Source organism: Equus quagga, chromosome 18 (genome assembly GCF_021613505.1).
Source record: "Equus quagga isolate Etosha38 chromosome 18, UCLA_HA_Equagga_1.0, whole genome shotgun sequence".
In the NCBI taxonomy this organism is placed as follows: Eukaryota; Metazoa; Chordata; class Mammalia; order Perissodactyla; family Equidae; genus Equus; species Equus quagga.
Genome location: NC_060284.1, coordinates 11,600,752 through 11,627,105, shown reverse-complemented (window position 1 = coordinate 11,627,105; position 26,354 = coordinate 11,600,752). Strand labels below are relative to the sequence as shown.

The 26,354-nt window shown below is 36.3% G+C and overlaps 1 protein-coding gene across 1 annotated transcript in view; it reads left to right on the top strand.

Annotated features, from left to right (window-relative positions):
• Positions 1-26,354, top strand: part of LRRIQ3 (leucine rich repeats and IQ motif containing 3) — a 203,328-nt gene that overhangs the window by 97,847 nt on the left and 79,127 nt on the right. The window contains exon 5 of the mRNA XM_046645668.1: positions 8,248-8,398. Within this exon, the coding sequence (XP_046501624.1) occupies positions 8,248-8,398 (151 nt within the window). The remainder of the gene's footprint in view (positions 1-8,247; positions 8,399-26,354) is intronic.

Genomic DNA, 26,354 nt, shown 5'->3' with positions numbered 1-26,354 from the left:
GTTGTGGGACCCTTTAGCTTCCCCCTGGGCCACAGAACTGGGTGCTGGAGCTCCACCCAGTTCCCAAGCATGTCCACGGGAAGTCCAGGCACCCCCTGCACCGACCCATGCAGGGCTGGAGACTATGGGCCCAGCAGCAGCTGGTGGTCTGGTGCCGTGCCAGAGAATCCACTCGCCAGGAGCTTCCCTTTGTACTGGTTTCTGGGCAGGGCCTCCCTGCTAATGGCGAGCAGAGGATTTCCCTGCCGGGGGGGTGCAGGACCCCAGAACCTCCCCCCAGGCCACCGAGCCAGGCGCTGGAGCTCCAACCCTGTCCCCAAGCACATCCATGGGAAGTCCGGGCGCCCCCTGCACCGACCCGTGCACTGGAGACCGTGGGCCCAGCAGCAGCTGGTGGTCTGGTGCCATGCTGGGGAATCCACTCGCTGGGAGCTTTCTTTTGTTCTGGTTTCTGGGCAGGGCCCCCCTGGTAATGGCAAGCGCAGGCCTTCCCTGCCGGTGGGTGTGGGACCCTGGAGATTCCCCCTGGGCTTAGGTGTAATCGCGGGGGGCTTAGGTAGGGCTGTTGTCACCTGTTTCCACCATCACTCTGCTGGTGAGCGCACACTCCCGCCCTTGGTGTGTGGCAATGCTATGGGGGAGTCTGCTGGAAGAGAGCCTCTTGCAGGAACTAGGCTGTCTGGGGGTCAGGAGTCGGGGGTCAGAGAGTTTTCACCTACTTCCACCTCCTCCCGGGGGGATGTCCATCTGCCTTCCGATGTATAGCAGCACAAGTCTCTTAGGCATCTTGAGATGCTATCTGGATATCCTTTGTTAATTGGTGAATGTCCAATAAGTTGTAGATTTGACAGGGGAGAGACAAAGAAGACCACTCACTCTGCCATCTTGGTCCCACTCCCAACTTCAATAGAATTTTTAAGCTTTACACTTTTACTTCTCCTCCCCTTTATATTTTAGGTTATTGATGTTACAATTTGCATAGTTTTTATAGTGTGTAACTAATAAGAGATTATTGTAGTTATGGTTATTTTTAATATGTTTGGTTTTTGACTTTTAAACAAGAGTTGTTAGTGAATTATGCACCATTGCAATATTGCAGGATCTAACTTTGACTATATATTTATCAGTACCACAAAGCTTTACACCAACTTATTATGTTTTATGATGTTAATTAGTGTCCTTATATTTCCACTCAAAGAAGTCCCTTTAGCATCTCTTGTAAGGAAGGTCTAGTGGTAACAAATTCCCTCACCTTTTTTTTTTTTTGGAACATGTTTATACCCCCCCTCATTTCCAAAGGACAGCTCCACTGGGTATAGCATTCTTGGTTGACAGTTTTTCCAATATTTTGAATATGTCATCCTATTCTCTCCTGGCCTGAAAAGTTTCTGTTAGGAAATTTGCTGATAGTTTTATGGGGGTTCCTTTGTTTGTTCCTTCTCTCATTTCTCTTGCTGCTTTCAGAATGCTTTCTTTTTCTTTGACTTTTGACAATTTAATTATGTATTGGTGTAGCCCTATTCAGGCAACACATTTGGGTTAATTTAGGCCTCTTGGATCTGAATGTCTCTTTCTCTCACCAGGTTTGGGAAGTTTTCAGCCATTATTACTTTAAATACATCTTCTATCTCTTTCTCTTTCTCTCCTCTTCCTGGAATTTCCATAATGTAAACAGTATTTCTTTTCGTTGTATACCATAAGTCCCATAAGTTTTCTTCAATCTTTTTCTTTTTTGTTCCTCTGACTGGATAATTTCAAATTATTTTCCTATTTCCCAGGTTGCTGATTCTTTCTTCTGTCTGGTCAAGTTTACTTTTGAATGTCTCTATTGAATTCTTCAGCTTACTTATTGTATCTTTCAGTTCTAGGATTTCTGTTTGTGTTGTTTTTCTTTTTTTTTTTTTTTTGATGGTTTCTGTTTCTGTGTTGATCTCATTTTGTTTGTACTTTGTTTTCCTGATTTCTTTTAGTTGTATATCTGCGTGTTGTTGTAGTATACTAAACTTCTTTAAGAAGATTATTCTGAATTCTTTGTCTGACAGTTCATAGGTATCCATTTCTTTAGGGTCTGTTATTGGAGCTTTATTAGTTTCCTTTGGTGGTGTCATATTTACCTGATTTTTCATGATCTTTGATTTCTTACATTCGTATCTGCTCGTTTGAGTAAGTAGCCTCCTCTTCCAGACTTTATAGATTTGCTTTGGCAGAGACAATTCTTCACCAGTCTGTTCAGTTTGAGTTTCTGGATAGGTCTGCTAGTAGCATCCTTGGACAGGTGGGTCCTGATATTAGGATCTACTTGAGGGTGAGGCACCCGTTAAAAGTCTGAGGTTGGGGGTTGGAGGTGTGTGCCACTGGCTGAGAAGTACTGGTTAGGACTGTTAGCTCAGACTGCCCAAGTGAGGCTGTAGGATAGGCTCTGCAGAAGGGTCAGGCTTATTAGATGGTAAGGACTAGGTACTATTTTCAGCAATAGGTAAGGCTATGATTTAGCTTCTCTGCTCTCGTGGGGCAACTGGATGGGACCTAAGGCATGTGTGGCTTTGTTTGGGGACTGGAGTCAGGCACAAGTGTGACTGAATATCCTGGTCCAATGAGGCTACTAGTTTTGCTTTGAAGACAGGGAAAGCCAAAGGTAGTGCTGTCTGTTCAGGTGCCACTGTAAGCAGGGCTGTTGGATGGGCTACACAGCTTCCTGTGTGCTCTAGTATGATTTCCTGGTCTGGCAGGCTGAAAGTTATATTCAGCAATTAGTGGGGCTACAAATTAGTTTCCTTTTCTGGGTACATCAGAAAATGCAGCTCCAAGGCTAGTAAAGCTCTTTGTGGTCTTGACTCAAACAGGCTCATTCCCCAAGTTCCCTGGCCACTGGCTTTGCTCAGGGCAATCAACTCTGTGTGCCCACCTCTTGGCTCAGGCTTTGCTGGGTTATACAGAAACTTCCAAGTATTTGCACTAGCCCTTCCTGTCATATGTGTCTAGGAACCATGGTGCACAGTGAATGGGGCTATTACTCAGCTCTCCTACCTAGACAGGACAGGGAGGACCCACTTCAGACAACTCCCAAATTTTCCAAAATAGGCTTTTTTCTTGGGAGGGATCAGGAGCTATGCTCCGTAGCAAGTGAGGCTGTGAATTAACTCCTCTGCCAGAGTGTAGAAGGGAAACTCTCTGTACCTGGTACTGGCTTTGCTCTGGAAGCAATCAGCTGTGTCTGACTGCCTCCGAGCTCAAATGTTGCTGGGTTATACAGCTTCCACATGTTCTTGCCAGCCCTTCCTCTTGGATTATGCCAGGGGCCATACTCCAAAATGAGTGAGGCTACAACTCAGCTTCTCTACCTGGGCATGGCTAGGCTTGGCTCCAGGAAGAGCAAAACTCCTCATTTAGGGACCCAAATCAGGCAGACCTGTACCCTGCTGAGTTCACTGGTCAGATTGTGCCAACAACTTGGTTTTGCAGATTAGCAAATCTGCTGGTTTCAGCTACTACTTGGGCTCTGCAGTTAGGAACTTGGTCTGCTTAGATCCAAGTGCTGATTGTTGGGAGCTCCTCTCTTCTTTTCTCTCACAATCAGATTCCAAGTAGTTGACCCCTGCAGATTTCTCTGTGGTCCCTGTGATGTGAGAAAGAATTTGGGGCTCCTATAAGGTGACTTGCAATGTTGGGGGTGCCAGATGTCACGCCTGGGCTTTCTTTTCTCCCTGGAGGAAACGTAGGCTCAGGGGAGACTTCTTGACATGTTTCTTCACTGGCCTAGGGGAAGAGCAGAGTGGTCAACCTGTAGCCATTCCTCTTACTCTTCTAATGTGGTCTGTCTTGATCTCTGTGGTGCAGGGAGGTGTTTTAGCCTCACCCCCATGTTCTAGGATTCTCTCAGTTGTGTCTTGTCCATGTTGTTTTGGGTAGTGAGTTGAGGAACAAACTATGTTGCCATCTTGGTGATGTCACTGCCTCTTCTCACCTCCTTTTTTGAAAGGTAGTTTTGCCAAATATGAAATTCTTGATTGAAAGTTTTTTCTTTCAGCACTTTGATTATGTCATACCTTCTGACCTCCATTGTTTCTTATGAGAACTCAGTAGTTAATCTTATTGGGATTTTCTTGTACATGACTAGTCATTTTTCTTCTGCTGTTTTCAAGAGTTTCCCTTTGTTTTTAGATTTCAACAGTTTTACCATGATGGATCCGCATGTAGATCTCTTTGTGTTTATTCTACTTGTAGTTTGTTGAGGTCTTGTATATGTAGATTAATTTTTTCATCATATTTTAGAATGTTTTAGCCACTACTTCTAATATTTTTTCTGCCTCTTTTCTCTCTCTCTCCTCTGCTTTTGTGCTCCCATTATTCATATATTGGTCTTAATGGTACCCCACATTTCTTTGTGGGTCTATTCACTCAACTTCATTATTTTTTGTCTTTGTCAGCATAGTCTTCAACAATCTCTTCAAGTTTTCTGATTCTTTCTTCTCCCAATTAACATCTACTGTTGAAATACTCTAGCAAAATTTTCATTTCAGTTATTGTACTTTTCAACTGAAGAATTTACATTTGGTTCTTTTTTATAATTTCTATGTCTTTATTGATAATTTCTATTCAAAAAGACATTGTCATTATACCTTTCTTTACTTATTTGAGATTTTTTCCTTTAAATATATTTATAATAGCTGCTTTGAAGTCTTTAGCTGTTATGTCTGTCATCTGTGTCCTTTCAAAGGCATTTTCAAAGGTCTGCTCCTTTTCTCTGTATAGGTTACACTTTGTGTTTCCTTGCCTGTGTCATAATTTTTTGTTGAAAATGACATTTTACATAATATGTTGTGACAACCCTGGATACAGGTCTCCTCGCCCAGGACTTATTGTTTTCTTATTTATTTGTTTAATGACTTGGCTGGACTATTTTATTGAAGTCTATTTCCCCTATGTTGGGCAGCATCTGATAGTGTTCCTTAGAGGGCACAGCCTTGGCCAGATGCAGTTACCCTTGAGGTTAACATTGATTTTTGCAGAGCTCTCTTTTTTTTTTTTTTTGAGGAAGATAAGCCCTGAGCTAAATGTTGCCAATCCTCCTCTTTTTTTCTGAGGGAGATTGGCCTGTGCTAACATCCGTGCCCATCTTCCTCTACTTTATATGTGGGATACCTACCACAGTATGGCTTGCCAGGCAGTGCCATGTCCGCACCTGGGATCTGAACTGGTGAACCCCGGGCCACCAAAGCAGAACAAGCACACTTAACTGCCAAGCCACCGGGCTGGCCCATGCAGAGCTCTGATTGTCTCTTTTTCTGATTTCTCTGTTATGTTGTCTGAATTTCTTTCATATTACAACTATTATTAGCCTCCATTAATTGCCAGCTGATTATTGTTTTAACAATGCTCTGGGAAGTCAATTGCTTCATAATCTGATCCTTTTAAAATTAGGCCCTTTGCAAAAGTAATCTTTGAGGCTAGTTTTCACAGTTTTTTCCTCATCCCAGATGGGCTCTTCTTAGCTGTCTCTTCTGGTTCCCGCTGGTAAACTTCGAGATATTTTACAGTTTATCTTTCTATTCTCAAGGAACTCCCAGCCTACTCTTAGTTGTTTATCACTTGCTGGGGGCAAGGGCAATCAGGGCTCCAGTATTCTCTACCTATTGCACCTGCATTAGAGCTTCTACCTTGCAAGTGAGGGCTGAGTGGAAGACAGCCCAAGACGTCTCAACCATTCTTGCCTGGAATATATTCTCTAAAACATGGACCTGGACTAGGGTGAGTCTTGGGGAATTACTCTAGCTCTCAGCTGGGGGGGTCTTGGCTGTGTCTACTTAGAACGGAACTTCTGTCAGTCTGAACTTGGGTGGGGGGAAGGTAGAAAGAAAGGAGAGAGCAAGTTGTTTCAATGTCATAGTTTCTCGCTGTTCTTATTGAGATTTAATAGATTTTCTTGAATAAATGTTTATTTGTTTATTTGCTGTATATGCTTCTAGGACAACTTCTAGAGATTTTTAAATGGTTCTTTTTTAAAATAATTTTAATCATTTATGGTTATTTCACTGGGAAAAAGGATCCACAGACTTCTTGCATCTGTGCTCCAGAAATTGTCTCCCCAATGTGATCTTTTTCAAAGCTACTCATATGCTCAAGACTTTGCAATGACTGTTCATTCCAATGACCTTCTTCCTGTTCCTCAAACATGCCAAGTGTCTTCTTGTCTTCCTAAGCATACTTCTGCCTTGACTTTTGTATTTGCTATTTGCTCTGCTAGAATGTTTTTCTGAGATTCCCACTATATCTTGTTTCTTCTCAGCAATACTATCCCAGATTAGCCTATATGAAAAGCAATTCCCTTATTATATATTTAGTGTTTTATTTCTGTATGATCTAGCTCTACTTATGAGAGAATGTAAGCTTCATGGTATTAGGGACTTTCTTCACATAGAACCTATTGGTCATTTTCAGAATACTACTTTTTCATGAAAATCCATTATTTTCTTTTGTCAGTTGAGTTACCACCAGCAATTTCATTAGCTAGTTTTATTTGCAGCTAAGTGTGTTCATATGATCACATTTTTGTTACATTTTGTAATTTAGCAGAAGTAATGAGTATAATTGCTGCTTTGGGTGCTTAAATGGTAATTATACCCACTTTGTTATCGTGTCTTTCCTTTCCCTTGGGCTAGAATGCATCAGTTACGTGGGTTCATGACAGTTCCTTTGAGTATGATGAGGCAAGATTGAATGACTTTATGGAGCAGAGCTGCCCCACCAGCTTAGACTGGTCAGCATAAGAGAAGAGTAAATTTCTGTCTTATTTAAGCCATTATACATTTTATTCTTTCACAGTATTTTACCCTAATTTGTAGATCATTCGTGAAATATTTTGAATGAAGGAATGAATATAAGGAACCCACTTAAAAAATCTGAAAGGAGTGACCCCATTGCAAAGTGGTTAGGTTTGGCATGCTCTGCCTCACGAGTTTGGATCCTGGGCACAGAGCTACACCACTCATCAGCCATGCTGTAGTGGTGACCCACATATAAAGTGGAGGAGGATTGGCACAGATGTTAGCTCAGGGCTAGCCTTCCTCAAGCAAAAAAAAGAGGAAGATTGGCAGCATATGTTAGCTCAAGGCTAATCTTCCTCAGGAAAGAAATATCTGAGAAATAGGAAGATTGTTTTTCTTGATTGATTTTGTTTTCCTTCTGCTATTTAATAATAATAGTAACATTAAACTTCCTACCTCATTCATCATTTTAATTCAAATTTTTTTTGCTATTGCATCATATAGAATAAATGCTATTGAGTTTTGGTAAGTTGTCTCCATGATATTTAAGTATTTTACTTGGATATCATCTCTTATAGACATATTTAAATAAGGATTGGCAACTGAATTTTATCTACTGCCTTTTCTACATCTATTTATGTAATCATACATATTTCCTTCATTAGTTTATGTAATGAGCTTTGTAATACTTTATCATAGTGTTATTTTTTTTACTTGCATTCCTAGATTCTTTTTATTAATATTCAGAATTTTTTCATCTGTATTCAAAGGTGAGATTGGTCTATGGTTTTATTTTTATTGCCTTATTGGACTATGTAGGACTTCCAGTAAAATGTTGAATAGGTTAGGTGAGAGAGGACACCCTTCCCTCACTTTTGATCTTAGAGGGAAAATATTTAGTACTTTACTATTTAGTATGATTTTAGTTTGTTGATGCCATGTTTTAGGTGATATTTTAGATATAGTGGGTTAAATAAACATAATATTAATATTAATCTCACCTATTTTTACCTTTTATTAGTGTAGCTCATAGAAAATGTAAAATTATTTTGTGGTGTACATTGTATTTTGTTGGACAGCACTGCTCTAGAGTAATTTTCCTAGCTGGAAATAAAAAGTTACTTCTTTACTGGAAAGGAAAAATGAAAAAGAGTTCATACGAGTTACCTTAGATTTCTGTAGATAATTTAGTCATGTTCTCCTTGTCATTATATTATAAAATCCATATCCAGATGTAAGTAGAGAATTTCTTGTGGGTTCATATCACCAGAGATTTCTCAGCACTCATTCATTCTTTGATGAATGTTGATGAACAAACCTTAGTACCTAAATAGTTTTATATAGTAATAATATGAAAACAAATATTACATTAAATTTACCACTTTGTTTTCTAAGATGTAAATGAACTCATGTTTAGTTTTCTTATTTATTTATTTTTCTTTTGGCAAAAGAACTAAATGACAATTTCCCCCCTTATGTTCAGACCCTTGTTTTTGTGTAAAAAGTATCAGGAAAAGCTTATTGATGAAACAAAATGGATTTACATACACAAAAGATTTGAAGATAAACTCTTTAAGGAACTCTTTTTTCATCCTGAAACTAATATAACAGGAATGCTTGCGCATAGGAAACGTGTAAGTATAATTAGTTTGTTACTTTTTTTTGAAATATTTTTATTTAAGTTGCTACGGTTATAATTTATGTAGGATTAATAAGAATTTCTTCAATATCTTTTAAATATCTTCCATTATATTGTTAATATTCATCTTGAGATTATCTTTATGTGAGGAAAATCATATAATAACATAATAAAAATATACTTTTTGTAGTGTATGAATTACTTGTACCATTTTATAATTTATGCTTTGTATATGTATGTTTTCTCATTAATTATTGCAAGTAGTTATTAATAGTAAAGTAAAATCACTTCTTACTACTGGAAAACATAGAGAAATATTAAGTTTATTAAAGGCTGATAATTTTACATACAGCATAATATTATTCATTGTTTTATGCAAAATTGTGTATTGCTTTGAGGGCACAATGGAAGTAGAAAGGAACATGTTTATTGAGTGCCTACTGTGTACCAGGCACTGTGCTAGATATTCTGCATGTGATATATAATTTATTCTCTACAACTATGAGATAGGTATTTTTATTTTTTGTTTTTACATTTTAATTAATTAATTATTTTAATATGATAATACTGGTTTATAACATTATATAAATGTCAGGTATACATTGTTATATTTTGATTTCTAGATTACATCACGTTCACTACCCAAAGACTAATTACAATCCATCACTGTACACATATGCCTAATCACTCCTTTCACCCTCCTCCCTCCCCTCTTCCCCTCTGGTAGCCACCAATCCAATCTCTCTATGTGTGTATTTGTTCTTGTTTTTATCTTTTATTTATGAGTGAGATCATATGGTATTTGACTTTCTCCCCCTGACTTATTTTGCTTAGCATAATACCCTCAAAGGTCCATCCAAGTTGTCACAAATGGCCAGATTTCATCCTTTTTTATGGCTGAGTAGTATTCTATTGTGTGTATATATCACATTTTCTTTATCCATTTGTCCCTTGATGGGCACGTAGGTTGCTTCCAAATCTTGGCTATTGTGAATAATGCTGCAATGAACATAGGTGTGCATATTTCTTTATGTGTTTGTGTTTCCATGTTTGTTGGATAAATACCCACCAATGCAATAGGTGGATCATATGGTAGTTCTATTCTTAATTTTTTGAGCAATCTCAATACTGTTTGCCATAGAGGCTGCACCAGTTTGCACTCCCTCCAGTAGTGTATGAGAGTTCCCTTTTCTCCACATCCTCTCCAACACATATTATTTTCTGTCTTGTTAATTATAGTCATTCTGACAGGTGTGAGGAGATATCTCACTTTAGTTTTGGTTTCCATTTCCCTGACAGTTAGTGATGTTGAACATCTTTTCATATGCCTGTTGGCCATCTGTATATCTTCTTTGGAAAAATGTCTGTTCAGGTCTTTTGCCCATTTTTTAATTGGGTTTTTAGTTTTTTTGTTGTTGTGATGTATGTGTTCTTTATATATTTTAGGTGTTAACCCATTATCAGATATATGGTTTGCAAGTATCTCCTCCCAATTGTTAGGTTGTCATTTCATTGTGTTGGTGGTTTCCTTTGCTGTGCAGAAGCTTTTTAGTTTGATGTAGTCCCATTTGTTTATTTTTTCTATTGTTTCCCTTGCCTGGTCTGACATGGTACTTGAACAAATGCTAAGACTGATGTTGAAGAGCATACTCTCTATGTTTTCTTCTATAACTTTCATGGTTTTGGGTCTTAGATTAAAGTTTTTAATCCATTTTGAGTCAATTTTTGTGCATGGTGTAAGATAATGGTCTACTTTCATTCTTTTCTATATGGCTGTCCAGTTTTCCCAACACCACTTATTGAAGAGACTCTCCTTTCTCCATTGTATGTTCTTGGCTCCTTTGCCAAAAATTAGTTGTCCATAAATGTGTGGGTTTAGTATTTAGCTCTCGATTCTGTTCCATTGATCTCTGTGTATGTTTTTCTACCAGTACCATGCTGTTTTGATTACTATAGCTTTGTAGTATATTTTGAAATCAGGGAGTATGATACCTCCCACTTTATTCTTTTTTATCAGGGTTGGTTTGGCTATTTGATTTGCTGGTATTCTGTTGAGAATTTTTGCGTCCAAGTTCATCAGTGATATTGAATTGTAATATTCTTTTTGTGTCGTGCTTGTCTGGTTTTCGCATCAGGGTAATGTTGGCTTTGTAGAATGAGTTAGGAAGCTTCCCCTTCTCTTCAATTTTTTGGAAGAATTTGAGGAGGATAGGTGTTAGGTCTTCTTTGAATGTTTGGTAGAATTCACCGAGGAAGCAGTCTGGTCTTGGACTTTTATTTTTGGAGGTTTTTATTAGGGTTTCAATCTCCTTACTGGTGATTTGTCTATTCAAATTGTCTATTTCTTCTTGATTCTGTTTTGGAAGGTTGATGATTCTAAGGATTTATACATTTTTCCTAAATCATCCAATTTATTGGCATATAGCTTTTTGTAGTATTCTCATAATCTTTTGTATTTCAGAGGTATCCATTGTAATTTCTCCTCTTTCATTTCTGATTTTATTTATTTGAGCTTTCTTTCTTTTTTCCTTGGTGCATCTAGCTAAGGGCTTTTCAATTTTGTTTATCTGTTCAAAGACCAACTCTTAGTTTCATTGATTTTTTTTTCTACTTTTTTCACTCTCTATTCCATTTATTACTCCTCTGATTTTTATCATTGACTTCCTTCTACTGATTTTGGGCTTTGTTCTTCTTTTTACAGTTCCTTTACGTGCAGTGTTGGATTGTTTGCTTGAGATGCTTTTGGTTCTTCTTCCTGAAGCCCCCTAGTACATAGTTGTATATTCTAGTTGTAGGTTCTTCTGGCTGTGCTATATGGGACATTTCCTCAGCATGGCTTGATGAGCAGTACTAGCTCCGCACCCAGGAGCCAAACCAGTGAAACCCCAGGCCACCGAAGTGGAGAGCGTGAACTTAACTACTCAGCCATGGGGCCAGCCACTCTCCTTTGACTACTTCATTGGCCCAATCATTGTTCATTAGCATCTTGTTTAATCTCCACATATTTGTGGCTTTTCTGATTTTCTTCCTATACTTGATTTCTGGTTTCATACCATTGTGGTCAGAAAAGATGCTTGGTATTATTTCAGTCTTCTTAAATTTATTGAGACTTTTTTTGTGACCTAATATGTAATCTGTCAAGGAGAATGTTCCATGTGCATTTGAAAAGAATCTGTTTTCTGGCATATCTGTTTGGAATGTTCTGTATTTATCTACTACATCCATCTGGTCTAATGTATCATTTAAGTCCAGTGTTTCCTTATTGATCTTCTGTTTGGATGATCTATCCATTGTCATCATTGGAGTGTTAAATTGCCCTACTACTATCCTGTTGCTGTCTATTTCTCCTTTTATGTGTGTTAATAATTGCTTTATATACTTAGGTGCTCCTGTGTTGGGTGCATAGATATTATCTTCTTCTTGGATTGTTCCTTTTTCATTATGTGGTGCCTTTCTTTGTCTCTTCCTATAGTTTTTGTATTAAAGTCTATTTTATCTGGTATAAGTATTGCTACCCCAGCTTTGTTTTCATTGCCATTTGCATGGAACATCTTTTTCCATCTCTTCACTTTCTGTATGTGTGTGTCTTTAGGTCTGAAGTGTGTCTGTTGTATGCAGCATATATATGGGTCTTGTTTTTTATCCAATCGGCCACCCTATGCCTTTTGACTGGAGCATTTAGTCTGTTAATATTTAAAGTATCTATTGATAAGAATGTACTTATTGCCATTTTTTTACTTTTCTTCTCAGTATTTTTTAATAGTTCTTCTCTGTTCCTTTCTTCTTCTCTTGTTTCTTCCCTTGAAGTTTGATGTCTTTATTATTATGCTCGGATTACTTTCTCTTAATTTTTTTGTGTATTTATTATAGGTTTCTGGTTTGTGATTATCATGAAGTTCATATATAATAACCTATGTATATAACAATGTATATTAAGTTGATGTCTCTTTAGTTTGACCTCTTGCTAAATGCTCTACTCTTTTACTCCCCTCCTCCCACATTTTATGTTTTTGATACCATATCTAACCTCTTTTTTTGTGTGTCTCTGTTACCCTCTTATTATGGAAATAGATATTTTAGTACTTTTCTCTTTGACCTCCATGTTAGCTTCATAGGTGGTTGATCTGCTACCTTTACTATATATTTGCCTTTACTGGTGATTTTATTGCTTTTTTTTGATAATTTTCTTATTCCTATTTGTGGGCTTCTCTTTTCTTCTTAAGCCCCTTTCGCATTTCTTTTAATGTTGGTTTCTTGGTGATAAACTTCTTTAGTTTTTGCTTGTCTGAGAGACAGTTTATCTCTCCTTCCATTCCTAATGATAGCCTTGCTGGGGAGAGTATTCTTGGCTGTAGGATTTTTCCTTTTAGCAGTTTAAATATATCATGTCACTCCTTTCTATCCATTAAGGTTTTTCCTGAGAAGTCAGCTGATAGCCTTATAGGGTTTCCTTTGTATGTAACATGTTTCCGTTCTCTTATAGTTTTTAGGATTCTCTCTTTATCTTTAATTCTTGACATTTTAATTATAGTGTGTCTTGATGTGTCTTGGTGTGAGCCTCTTTGAGTTTATCGTGTTTGGTACTTTCTCTACTTTTTGTACCTGGACGTCTGTTTCCTTCCTTAGGTTAGGAAAAGTTTTCAGCTGTTATTTCTTTAAATAGATTCTCTTCCCCTTTGTCTCTCACTTCTCTTTCTGGGACAATTATAACATGGATCTTAGTGCACTTGATATTGCCCCAGAGGTCCCTTAGACTGTCTTCATTCTTTTCAAATCAGTTTTCTTTTATCTGTTCGGCTTCTGTGATTTCCTCTAGTCTTTCATCCAGCTTGCTGATCCATTCTGTATTATCTACTCTGATATTGAGTCCCTCTAGTGATTTATTCCAGTATTGTATTTTTCATTTCTGATTGGTTCTTTTTTATATTTCTCAATTCTTTGTTAAGTTCTCACTGAGTTCATCCATTCTTCTCCCCAAATCAGTGGTCATCCTCATGACTCTTTGTTTGAACTCTTTGTTGGGTAGATTGTTTATTTCTGTTTATTTTAGTTCTTTATCTGTGATTTTGTCCTGTTCCCTTACTTGGAATGTATTCTTTTATCACCTCATTTTGCTTGATTCTCTGTGTTTAGATCTGTGTATTATGTAGGTCAGCTACATTTCCCGATCTTGAAGAGGTGGCCTTATGTAAGAGATGCCTTATGGGGCCCAGTAGTGTTCTTCTCTCTCATCACCAGTTCTGAATGCTCCAGGAGCATCCCCTGTGTGAGCTGTGTGTGTTCTTCTGTTAGGACAGGGTTGTTTTTGCTGCAGTGTCCCAGGAAGGCTAAGCTATCCCCCTGGCTGGGTGGTTGTAGTGCCTGATTGCGTGTGGCTGCTATGGTGCTTTCAGTCACTCTGCTGGGCCTGAGGAGCCCTGGCACAGTTGGCTCTAAGGTCTAATAGCACATTCCTGATGCAGTTTTTCTGTTAAGTGAATATGCCTCCAATGTGGCTGGTTGCTAGGCTCAGGGGATTACAATTGCTGTAGACCTCTGGTCTGTAAGGCAGTTGTCAGCTCTCTCAGGGTTGCAGCTGAATGGGGCTGGCTCCAGGCATGGGAGCACTCAATAGTTTTAGGCTTTGGAAGTTGGAGCCTATACCCTATGTGGCTGTTTGAGAAACACAAGTCTGCTGCAGCGGACAAGCCCCACTGCCCACAGGGCCACACACTCCATCAACACAGTCCTGCCCCTTGTATGTGCCCTGACCCACTGAAGTAGAGCCAGTTGCGCCACTTCAGAGCCCCCATACACTCCACCAATGCAGGCCCACCCCTCATGCACACCCTGCCCAACAGAGGTGGACTCACTTGCTGGGTTGCAGAGGTTCCAGTCACCCCGCCTATCCTAGCCCACAAGTTTCCTGAGGTCTTGTTGTTTGGTGGGCTGCCTGCCCTGGCTGAGCTGGATTAAATTGTTCCTCTAGTAGGTGGGGCAATCCCTGGGCTAACAGGCCAGGGGAAGAACTCCAATGGTTTCTGCTAGAGTCTGTGTCAACACAGCTATACTAGGTCACAATATTTGCTGCCACCAATGTCTCAGTCCCTGGGGAGGTCTCACCTCTCACGAGATGCACCTAGAGCCTATCAGGTGAGTCTCTTTTCACCAAAAGAGTGTGCACCTTTCTTTCTAGTGATTTCAGATTGCTTTCCAAAATCAGTGAATTTGTGTGTGGGCCCTTTAACAGGATGCTTTTTCGGTATTTCCCATTGTAGTTAATAGCCAGCAAAGATAAGTATTATGACATTTGTCTCAGTTATGCTGAGTCCAGAAGCTGCTTATAGTGGTAATGCTCCCCCACTTAAATCCCCCACTCCTCCAGGGAAAGCTTTGTACCTTAAGATTGCTCCTGGCTGGCTATGAAGAATTGCAGCTAGACAGTGATTTTTTTTTCTCTGCAAAAATGAATTTCTGCCTCTTCCACCTCAGTCAGCACTGTCCCTTGTTGTGGAGGTTCTTTTTATCCAGTTTTCAATTCTCTCTCAGGGGTAGTTGTTCCAAGAGTAGTTGTAAATTCATTGTGCCCGTGGGTGGAGGTGAGTTCAGAGTCTGCCTATGCTGCCATCTTGATACAGTCTCCCAGATATGTATTTTTAATCTCATTGTTATAAATAGGAGACTAAGGCTTGGAGGCATTTAGCTCCCACAGTTGAGTGACATTGCTAGTTCTTAACTCTAGCTCTTTTGACTCTAGAGTTTGTGCTTTTTTAATCTTTAAAATTTTATTTTGATTTGGACATTAAGTAATGGTAGAAATGAAGACTCGACATTGTAGTATAATTAAGTAGGATGAACTTTTTATAATTAGTAAATCACTGTGTTTGTGAGAAATAAACTCCTTCCTATGTGGACCTGTTCCTGAGGAGCCTAAGCTACAAATGTTTCCACTACATAGCATGATTAGAAGGGACTACAAAAGGTCCAGACTGTCATTAGTCTGATTTCAATGTAATTGAAGACATCTGTTCTTGATATAGCACAGGAATGTTCTGCAGACCCTTAAATCCCACAAAAGTTATCTATTGAATAAAAACATAGGTTTAAAAGGCAAATGTATACTACTCAAAAGTTTTTCCTCATTAGCATTCAATGCCAACTGTATTAATCTGCTCCAGATGTTAGTATGCCATATGAAAGTATAAAGTTCATATGAAGTGTCCTTTGGCCCTCTATTAAGAATATAAACTCACTGATTTCAATCACATCACCTGCTTTTTTATATGCTTTATACATAAGAGATTTCCACTGAATCTTGTACAGTGATAACCAATTTGGATATGGATATGTTATATACTGATAACCAATTTGGACATAAATATACACACATATACACACACACATTACAGATATATGTATATATATGTATTCATATAATGTATATTCATCTATATGTGTGTATATTGTGTTATGGCAAGTGACTATTATATGTGCATAAATAGGAATAAAATATTCATATTACAAAGGTTATTTTATTTAATATCTATAAAGTTGCATAGCACATACCATTGTCAGAGCTTTGGAAGTATTTTGAATATTATGAAACTTTTGGTAGAATATATTCATTATAAGGAGTTTACTAAAGCTCTTTATTATTATTGATAATTCTGCTAACATCATTATTAATGCCACTTATTAAGAATTATTCTTTCATATTCTATAAATATGTACATTGTCTTCTGCTTTTTCATTTTTTCTAGCTACCATTCATAAAACATTATAGAAGTTGTCTTCAGCTCAATTTCTCAAAGTAATTGAAATGATTTTTAATTATAAGATTCATCTTTTAATCTTTACTCCTTTTATATAAAATTGTTCCATCTTCTTCTGGCTTCATTTGTAATCTCCTCTTCAGCTCACTTAAGTGATATACTATTCTTTTATTTTTACTACTCACATATCTAGTCTTTAGTGAATTGGAGCTTGGTTTATTAGAAACTATACTGATAACAATTGATACCATAGAGTGCATCAGAGAACTTAGGATCTGAGAAATATTAAAATGGTTAGGGAGTAGGGAAAGGGGTAAAGAGGAGAAAATATCAACATTTAATTCTGGGAGTTCATTAAAAAAATGCTATCATGAGCAAAGTATTGGAAAGGCTTAGTCAAGGATGGAATTTAAGTTTCAGTGATTAGATAAATTAATCAATGTATGAATCTGCTCTGATTTGAGGATGAAATGTGCTTGCATCTAAAGTGCTTAAAACTTCCCATATTCATGGTAATCTAAAATGGAAAGAGCCAGAGGAGTGAGTTCAAGTGAAATTCACTTAGGAAATGCCATGCTACAAAGCCAGAAGTCCATATAAACATCCAGAGTTTATGGTGTGAAAATAAACTGTAAATGAGCTACAGAACAAAAACTCAGGAGATGTGAGGAAGGAATCTGGTAAAAACTGGGTCAGAATAGAAGAAATTAAGGATCTGGAACAATTGCAAGAGACATTATTTATCCATGGCTTACAGATATTGGTCAAAAGGTGGTTGCTCATCTTGCAGAGTAGGTTGACATAAATATAGAATTATGGTGGTCAATTAGACAAAGTTTTAGGGAAACTTGTATATTATTATAATGGGTTTTAGGGAAATCTAGATACTATTGTAGTGGATTATGCTGGGACACCCAAGAATATTTGAAATCTGCTTTGACATAGTCAACTCTTTTCCTCAAAGGTTGCTGAGTTAAATATATGTACAGGGAGTAATAGCAAACAAAGCAGTTCCTAACAGGTTTTGGACTATAATTCCATTGCAAAGCTGTAGTAACATAAGCTGAATTATTAGATATTCTTCGTTACCTATGTTGTGTTGGCTTGTATAGTTTTCTTTCACTTATTTCCTATAATGCAAATATGAATTTTATGAGAGATATAGAATGAGGAAAAGTCACAGCATTGGAGCCAAAAGGAAAGAGATTCAGAGGAGGGAAAAGCAATTTGTCATATATTTATCTCAGAGGTAGCCTAATTGCCCTCTTTGCTTCTACTCCCACACCCCCACATCTGAAGCTTCCTTAAGTTGGTTTAGTCATATGTTGTTAGAAAGGAAAGAAAGCATATAGGAGGTAAGAAAGAGTGGTGCTAAGAATCTTTACTGTTTCAACCTCAGAGAAAGAAAGGACAAGTCTGCATGTTGTGGATCTCTATCCTCTTTAATAGCCCACCTCCTAGAATCATGGCGCAATTTTTTTCTGAGAACTTGAGAACCACCCTCCTGTGAGGCATGAAGATTGGAATTTCACACCCTTTGTCTTGACTCATCTGCTGGAGAGGGTACATATGTTCTCCTTGGTTATCAATAACAGGAAAAGGATCAATAGGGCACGCCAATCCAATTTTTCTGGAAGAGATCTCTTAATTTGAACCACTTCTAATACATTGGGTGTTCGCATCTTGTACTCCTTTATGGCATCGTAGAGTTCCTGGAAACACAGAACATAATCTAATATAGCAGTCACCTATACTAAAGTAAGATTTGCTTTAGAACTGCTGATTTGGTTGAATTCCAGATTTCTTTTATTGTTTTTATCCTTGCTTCCAAAGATTCATTTTTCTTGTAATTAATACTGATAGAACTATATACATACCATATTGAATGCCATTTTTGTAAAACAATGTATAACAAAATGTCCTGAAATTCAATCCTTCTGTGATCCGTTTCCATTAATTATTATGAAATACATTTCCCTAAGGGTTTATATGCTTATTTTTTAAACCTGAGGAACTGTTTGTTTTTTAATATAATGTTTAATAGTGGTTCAAAAATATAAGCTAACTTTTTAATTATACCACATATGCATGAAAAAATACATGAAAGCATTGTCATCAAGATGTTAATAGTGGTAAAGTGGCAGAATTTTAGGTGATTATTGCTTTCTTTCTGACAGTTTTATGTATTCTTTTTTTCCTAATCAGAAATCATGTTTCATTTACATAATAAAAACAATAAAAATTTTTCATTGTGGATAAAAAGATTTTACCTGCATTTTTATAACATAAATATAGAAATATTGCCTTAAAAAATCTCTTTTTTGTATCATATCCCACATTATCAGTTCTCTTTTTAATTAATAAACAATATTGTTAGAGCACTTGTAGATTCACAGCAAAATTAGTAGAAAGTTCAGAAAGTTCTCATATATTCCTTGTCCCCACACATGCACAACCTCCCCCACTATTGACATTCTATGCCACAGGGGTACATTTGCTACAATTGATGAACCTACCTTGACACCTTATTATCACCCAAAGTCCATAGTTTACATTAGGGTTCATTCTCGGTGTTGTAGCTTCTGTGGATTTTGACAAATATATAATGACATGTATTCACTACTAGAGTATTATACAGAATAGTTTAATTGCCCTAAAAATCCTCTGTGCTCTGCTTGTTCATCCCTACCTCCCCCTAACCCTTGGAAACCAGTGATATTTTTACTGTCTCCATAGTTTTTTTCTTTTCTGGAATGTCATATACTTGGAATCATATAGTATGTAGTCTTTTGGGGTTGGCTTCTTTTAGTTAGTAATATCCATTTAAGTTTTCTTCTTGTCTTTTCATGCCTTAACAGCTCATTTATTTTTAACACTAAATAATATTTCATTGTCTGAATGTGCTACTGTTTATCCATTTATCTGTTGAAGAACATCTTGGTTGCTTCCAAGTTTTGGCAATTATGAACAAAGTTACTTTAAACATCCATGTGCAGGTTTTTGTGTGGACCTAAATTTTCAGTTTTTTTGGTGAATACCAGAGAGCATGATTACTGAATCATATGGTAAGAATACATTTAGTTTTATAAAAAAAAAAAAAAACTGTCAAACTGTCTTCCAAAGTGGCTATACCATTTTGCATTTCCACTGGCAATGAATGAGAGTTCCTATTGCTCCATATACTCACCAGCATTTGGTGTCAGTGTTCTGGATTTTGGCCATTCTAATAGGTCTGTAATAGTATTTCATTGTTGCTTTAATTTGCAGTTCCCTAATGATATATGATGTTGAACATCTTTTCATATCTTCTTTGGTGAGGTGTAGTTCTCTTTTTACCATTAGAAAAATGAGTTGTACAGAGCACAGCCTGCATGACAGGGTGAGGTTGCCCTAATTTTATAAATTCAAGTAACTAATCATATTTGAATTTTTGTTTTATTACACCTTCTTTTAAACTCAGATAAATATGTTGATCAAGGGCTCCATAACATTATAAGCCAAGAAATAGTGAATCTACTTTTGCTCTCTGCTTTGTCTAGTTTAGCAGTAAGTGATACTAAGAAAGTATTGAGAGGGTTGACCTTGTATCAGATTCAGGAGATGTGGAATGGGTCACCTCGTTTATTTTGTAGGGTGTTAAAAAGAAACTACTTGTGGTCAGACTTTTCTTTAAATTTCATTGTTTTGTGAAGTGAGTGTCTCCTTATACTGGAAACTGACCTTTATTATCAATGAGCTTCTGGGATGTTGTTCTAGATTATATAATTCTAAGAAAGGAGCTTTAAAATGACATTCTTACACCTTCTCTAAAAATTCCCCATTGTTATTGTCTAACAGTCATGTGGGGCCCCTTCAGCAATACAGTTCATTTCGAATGGATATTTTGTGAATACATAGAGTATCCTTAGCACTGTAACAAACTCTAAGGCCTCAAAAATTGGAATCAAGCAAGTTCTCTGCTGGAACTTGTAGGGAGAGGGGGAAGAGCCAGGGAGAGCTCCCTGGGCAGGGACTGATTATATAAAGTATAGAATTGAGAGGAGTGTACAAATTCAAATCCAGTTTCGTCAGTTGCCTACATCTAATGGGTCTGATCAAGGGAGTTAGAGTTGTCCTGAGTCAAGGGAAATAGTGGCGTTTAGTGTCAGGTGAAAGTATGATATATTTATCAGAACAGTTTGTAAGGGCAGATACTAGCGCTACCAGAGGCTAAGGGTAATTTAATTCAGCCTTCTTTTGGGGTCTAAAGAAGCAAAAATGATAGCTTGGAAGTGAAGCTGTACCTTAAGGACCTCATCAACACATAAGGGGCTAAATTTAGCCATTTAATAAAGTTTTGAAGATAGTTATTATATGCTTTCTTGGTATCAGGCCATCTGCTTGTCACTGGCAGTAAAAATAAAATAAATGAAGCATGTCCCCTTTAATGAAAAATTTTACTGAGACTAAAGGGAAAAGACTTGAAGTTAGATGAATAAGATTAGGGCAGGAGCATACAAGAATAACATTAGACATCATTTGTGGCTGCTCAGATGTGAGGAGTGCAGTTAGCTGACAGCTCCAGCTGTTAGTTTTTTCAGGGTCCACCTCTGCTTTCAAGTTGAGGTCACACTATTCTCTAGGCAGCTTCCAGCCAATTACTGAGTAAGACAGTGTTACAACGACCTGGCCATTTCTGCCCAGTGTGGGACTTTCAGATAGACAGACATTGCTCCAAGCTCCCGCTTGGTTGGCAGAAACTGGCTCTCCCTGTTTAATTTGCTTTGTCCATTTTCCTTTAACAGGTGGTACTTCTCAATAAACCTTTTGCACATTTGCCTCTGTCTTGGTATCTCTTTTCTGGGAAAACAAACTTATGACACCATTTATTATGCTTAGCTCCATAGATGTGGATAAGAAAGATCTGAAACCAAACAATTGCAGAATTAGCTTTGAAAAGCAGCACATGGATGCTAGATTAGTATATAATTAGTATATTATTATATTATATTATTATAGTATATAATTAGTATATAATCTGAGATGCAAAACTGTGGGTGTTGCCAAAGTCAACTGAGAGATCACTAGGAAAATGAGAAAATTGACCAGATGACTTACCTAATAGCATAACACATCTGGAAAAGGTAAAGGGATGGGAATTATGAAGTACTCATAAACTGCTCAACAAATAACTTTGTGCATTGAGGTGAATAAAGGAAAATTAAGTGACTTAAACGTGAAACAGATAGAACTTAGGAAATATTTATAAGGGAGATCCTTATAAATTATGCAAGATAGTAACTTTATTGATATCTTTTAACATTTCCTTACAAATGTCAGTTCTATTGATCCTATCCATGTACCTAAGAGCTTTAATATCAATAATATACAATACATCATCTATCATCTTGGAGTCACAAGAAAAATATAAATACAAATAAAAATTCCTTTATTCTTAATATTTTTCAATTGTGTCCATCTTTTCCCTTATTGAAAGTATAATAATTTCTTTTATAATCATAGCTCCATCTTAGCTATTGACACAGAACACTCACATATCTGCATGCTATCCTGACTTTCTAGAACCAGTCAGGGGACAACTGGCAGGGTATCCATAGATCTCCTTTTGTTAAAATACGCAATTTGGAAGTAGCCTTTGGCTCTGTGTATAAAGACACTGTGTCCACATTTCCAAGGACCACAAGGAGTACCGCTGCTTGAATTATTTCACGGAGAAGCTAGAATTCTACTTGGTACCCTTAATCTTAGTCCTCTTTGTTATTCAAAATTTCTCAGTGTTTTTGGGCAACTTACTAAAGGAAGCCTAATTTTATACCATGCAGAAAACTGGCTCTCATTTATGTCCTTCAGTTAATCTTGCCTGGCTTGTTCTCCAGACTTTAGACCCTTATGCCGCTCTTTCTTGTCTTCAGACAGGTTTTCTGGCATTATCATGTTCTTCATTCTGTCTGAAGCTATATCTTATGGCACATTTCCAGATAGCTCTCCTTTTGGTTCTCCTTCTCTTTGCCTAGAAATAAACTAAATTTGCTGTAAGCTCCCTTCCTAATAAGCCCCTCCCCTATTACTATAATTTCTGTTTCCGTTATGTTCCCAACTCTTAATTGTCCCTTCTAAATCTCATCTCATGGCTCACTTGTTCTTCCCTCTTATTGGGTCACTATTTGATAATTAATTTTAAAAATATGTAAAACTTAAATGATGTTTAGGAAATATTTACCTCCTTTGGAAATGCCAAAAGTAATGGCCAACAGATTTTTTATTAAGAAACATGCAGATTTAACTTACATCATATTTATCAGTAGTGAAAGTAAACTTTTTTTATATCAATCATTTTCATTCCCTACTTTGTGACTTGCCTTTGTTTATTTTCTTTTTCTTTGTTCATATCCTTTGTATGTTGTTCGATTGGTATGGATTTGCTGTATAGAGTTTTACTCCATTTAGTTTGGAAAAGATCATTTCAGTCAAATTTGCCTTTATCATATGTTTTTCCCAGTCTATCATTTGTGTACTCATTTTGTTGATAGTGTCTTGCTATCCATAAACTTTTAATTCTACTGTGGTCAAATCAGTGAGTATTTGGGGTTTCTATTTTTTATATAGTGCTAAAAAAGTCATTCCCAACCATGGGATTATAGAAAGATGAATCCTTTTATTCGAATGTTTTCCTGTTTTTATATTTTCACTTTTAAATATTACTCCATTTGGAGATTATTTTAGTTTTGGATTGTAGTAAGGATAAAACTTTGTATTTTTGTATATAGTGATTAAATTATCCCCACACCATTTGTTAACTATTATTCTACCAGGTATTTATAATATCCTTATCACATGTGATGTTCTTGTGTCTATTTATTTAAAAGCAACAACATTTTAACGTTCTAGCTTTATGATGTTGACTTTTGATAAGACAAGTCACTTTTCATTGTTATTGGCTATTCTTATGTTTTATTTCTTCAAATGAAATTTAAAATCATTTTGTATAATAAAAGATATGTGTTTTTAATGGAATTATATTTAGAAACTGATTATGGGAGAATAGACATGTTATAATATTGAATCATCTGATTAAGGACCTCTGTATATATGACATTTATTCAGTTATTCTTATGGCTTTCACTAAGTGTTCAGTTTTATTCACATAGGTCTTGCACATTAAAGATTATTCCAAAATGTTTTTTATGTTTTATTGAGAATTGAAGAAATTTTAAATTATAATTTCAGACTAATGCTTTTATAAAAGACTGTGTTGATTTTTCTAGTCTCTAACTTATGAGTTTTAAATGATTTTTTAGTTGGTGCTGTCAGATTGTTAAGGTATGCATTAGAAAAATGATCATTTTTCTCCTCTTTTCCAACAATCGTACTTTTGCTGTTTTTCTTGTTTACTTGCATAGGTTAGAAATTCTAGAATAATATTGGTGGTAAATGGGGATTTTTGTATTATTTCTGACTTTGATGCTAATGCCTATGTTATTTCATCTTCAAATATGATGTAATTTCTGATAGGTCATCTTTATCATGTTAAGAAAGTTATTACTGAGATGCTGGATTAAACATAAAGCACAAACATTTGTTGAATATTATCACGTGCCTTTACAGACTCTATTGAGAGTCTTATTTTTTCCTCTAATATACTAAGATAAGGAATTAAGTCAATATATTTTCTTATTTTAAACTTTGTTTGCATTCATAAACCAAACCTTAGTCATTGTGTGTTTTTGTTTGAATGGGAAACACTCAATTGGGCTTGCTAATACTTATTTTAAGATTTTTCCCTCTGTAGTAATGAGTGAGATTGTATTATTTTCTTTTTGTGACTACCTTTTGAGGTATTGATATCAGGACAATGGTCTGTCTTAGAACACTTACCTCTTTTTCCTATGCTTTGGAAAAATTTACGGAATACAGAAATTAGGTATCTTTTGAATATTTACTAATTAAGCCTTGCCGATACAATTATCAAATTCCTGTGGTCTTTTTAGTGCATAAATTTTGAGAAGTTTTTGTCATTTCTCATAATATCATTCAAATTTTAAAAATTCTTGAGTCAATTTAGTAAACAAACTTTGAATATAACTAAAATTGTATCTTTCAACTAAAATCTTTTTAAAGTTACTTCTTGTGTCATGCTTATTTTTTCTTTATTTTCCCTTTCTGGCTTTCTGGAATTTTTTAAGATATACCTTTAAAATATTTTTCAAGTTTATCTGTTTGAACATATGGTTCTCTCAAATTTATCTGATTCTTAATGAACACATTCAACATTATACCTTTATTTATCTCTCAGGGCAGATAATATTGTATCTAATGGTTTTGACAGTAGTCGTCTTATTTTCTAAATATTCTTTTCCTGTTTTTTTCCCTTTCTTTTGACTCAAGAGAAATAGTGAAGAACATGTATTCTTAGAATTTACTTTATCTCCTTGATATAATCTCCAAACTCTATTCCTTTATAATCTTGAGTATTTTCATACATTTTGACTGGCCTTCCTACAAACAGTACAGTTTTGTGATATTTTTCTCTATAGCTATTTTGTACAATAATGGTTCTCAGAGTATAATCCAGGGACCACTATGGGTGTTTAAATCCTTTTAGGGGATCCACAATGCCAAAATAATTTTAATAATAATACTAATGCTTATTAGTATATGCTTATATACTAAATAGTATAAAAAATAGTACTTTTCTTTTTTTACTCTCATTCTCTCATATCATGGAGATTTTTTAGAGGCTACATGAGTTGTAAGAGATTGAATATATAAGCAAATGTGAAAATCTGTCTTCTATTAAGCCAGTCATTAAATAGATTTTCAAAAATGTAGGATAATCCCACTCTGCTCACTAAATTTTTTTGAAAATATAGTTTCATTTTATAAAATCATATGATTTCTGAACATGGGACAGATTTATTATTGTTATTTTATTTTATTTTATTTTATTTTATGCTTATTTTTTTATTGAGTTATTGATAGGTTACAATCTTGTGAAATTTCAGTTGTACATTAATGTTTGTCAGTCATGTTGTAGGTGCACCACTTCACCCTTTGTGCCCACCCCCCACCCCACCTTTCCCCTGGTATCCACTAAACTGTTCTTAGTCCATAATTTTAAATTCCTTATATGAGTGGAGTCATACACAGATTATCTTTCTCTCACTGGTTTATTTCACTTAACATAATTCTCTCAAGGTCCATCCATGTTATTGCAAATGGAATGATTTTGTTCTGTTTTGCAGCTGAGTAGTATTCCATTGTATATATGTACCACATCTTCTTTATCCATTCGTCTGTTGCTGGACACTTAGGTTGCTTCCATGTCTTGGCTATTGTAAACAGTGCTGCAATAAACATTGGGATGCACAGGACTTTTGGGATTGCTGACTTCAAGCTCTTTGGATAAATACCCAGTAATGGGATGGCTGGATCGTATGGTAGTTCTATTTTTAATTTTTTGAGGAATCTCCATACTGTTTTCCATAGTGGCTGCACCAGTTTGCATTCCCACCAGCAGTGTATGAGGGTTCCTTTTTCTCCGCAACCTCTCCAACATTTGTTGCTATTAGTTTTAGATATTTTTGTCATTCTAACGGGTGTAAGGTGATATCTTAGTGTAGTTTTGATTTGCGTTTCCCTGATGATCAGTGATGATGAGCATCTTTTCATGTGCCTATTGGCCATCAGTATATCTTCTTTGGAGAAATGTCTGTTCATGTCTCCTGCCCATTTTTTGATTGGGTTGTTTGATGTTTTGTTGTTGAGTTGCGAGAGTTCTTTATATATTATGGATATTAAGCCTTTGTCAGATATATGACTTGCAAATATTTTTTCCCAGTTAGTGGGTTGTTTTTTTTGTTTCAATCCTGTTTTCATTTGCCTTGAAGAAGCTCTTTAATCTGATGAAGTCCCATTTGTTTATTCTTTCTATTGTTTCCCTTCTCTGAGAAGGCATGGTGTCCGAAAAGATCCTTTTAATGCTGATGTCAAAGAGTGTACTGCCTACGTTTTCTTCCAGAAGCCTTATGGTTTCAGGTCTCACCTTTAGGTCTTTAATCCATTTTGAGTTTATTTTGGTGAATGGTGAAAAAGAATGGTCAATTTTCATTCTTTTATATGTGGCTTTCCAGTTTTCCCAGCTCCATTTGTTAAAAAGTCTTTCTTTTCTCCATTGTATGCCCTCAGCTCCTTTGTCAAAGA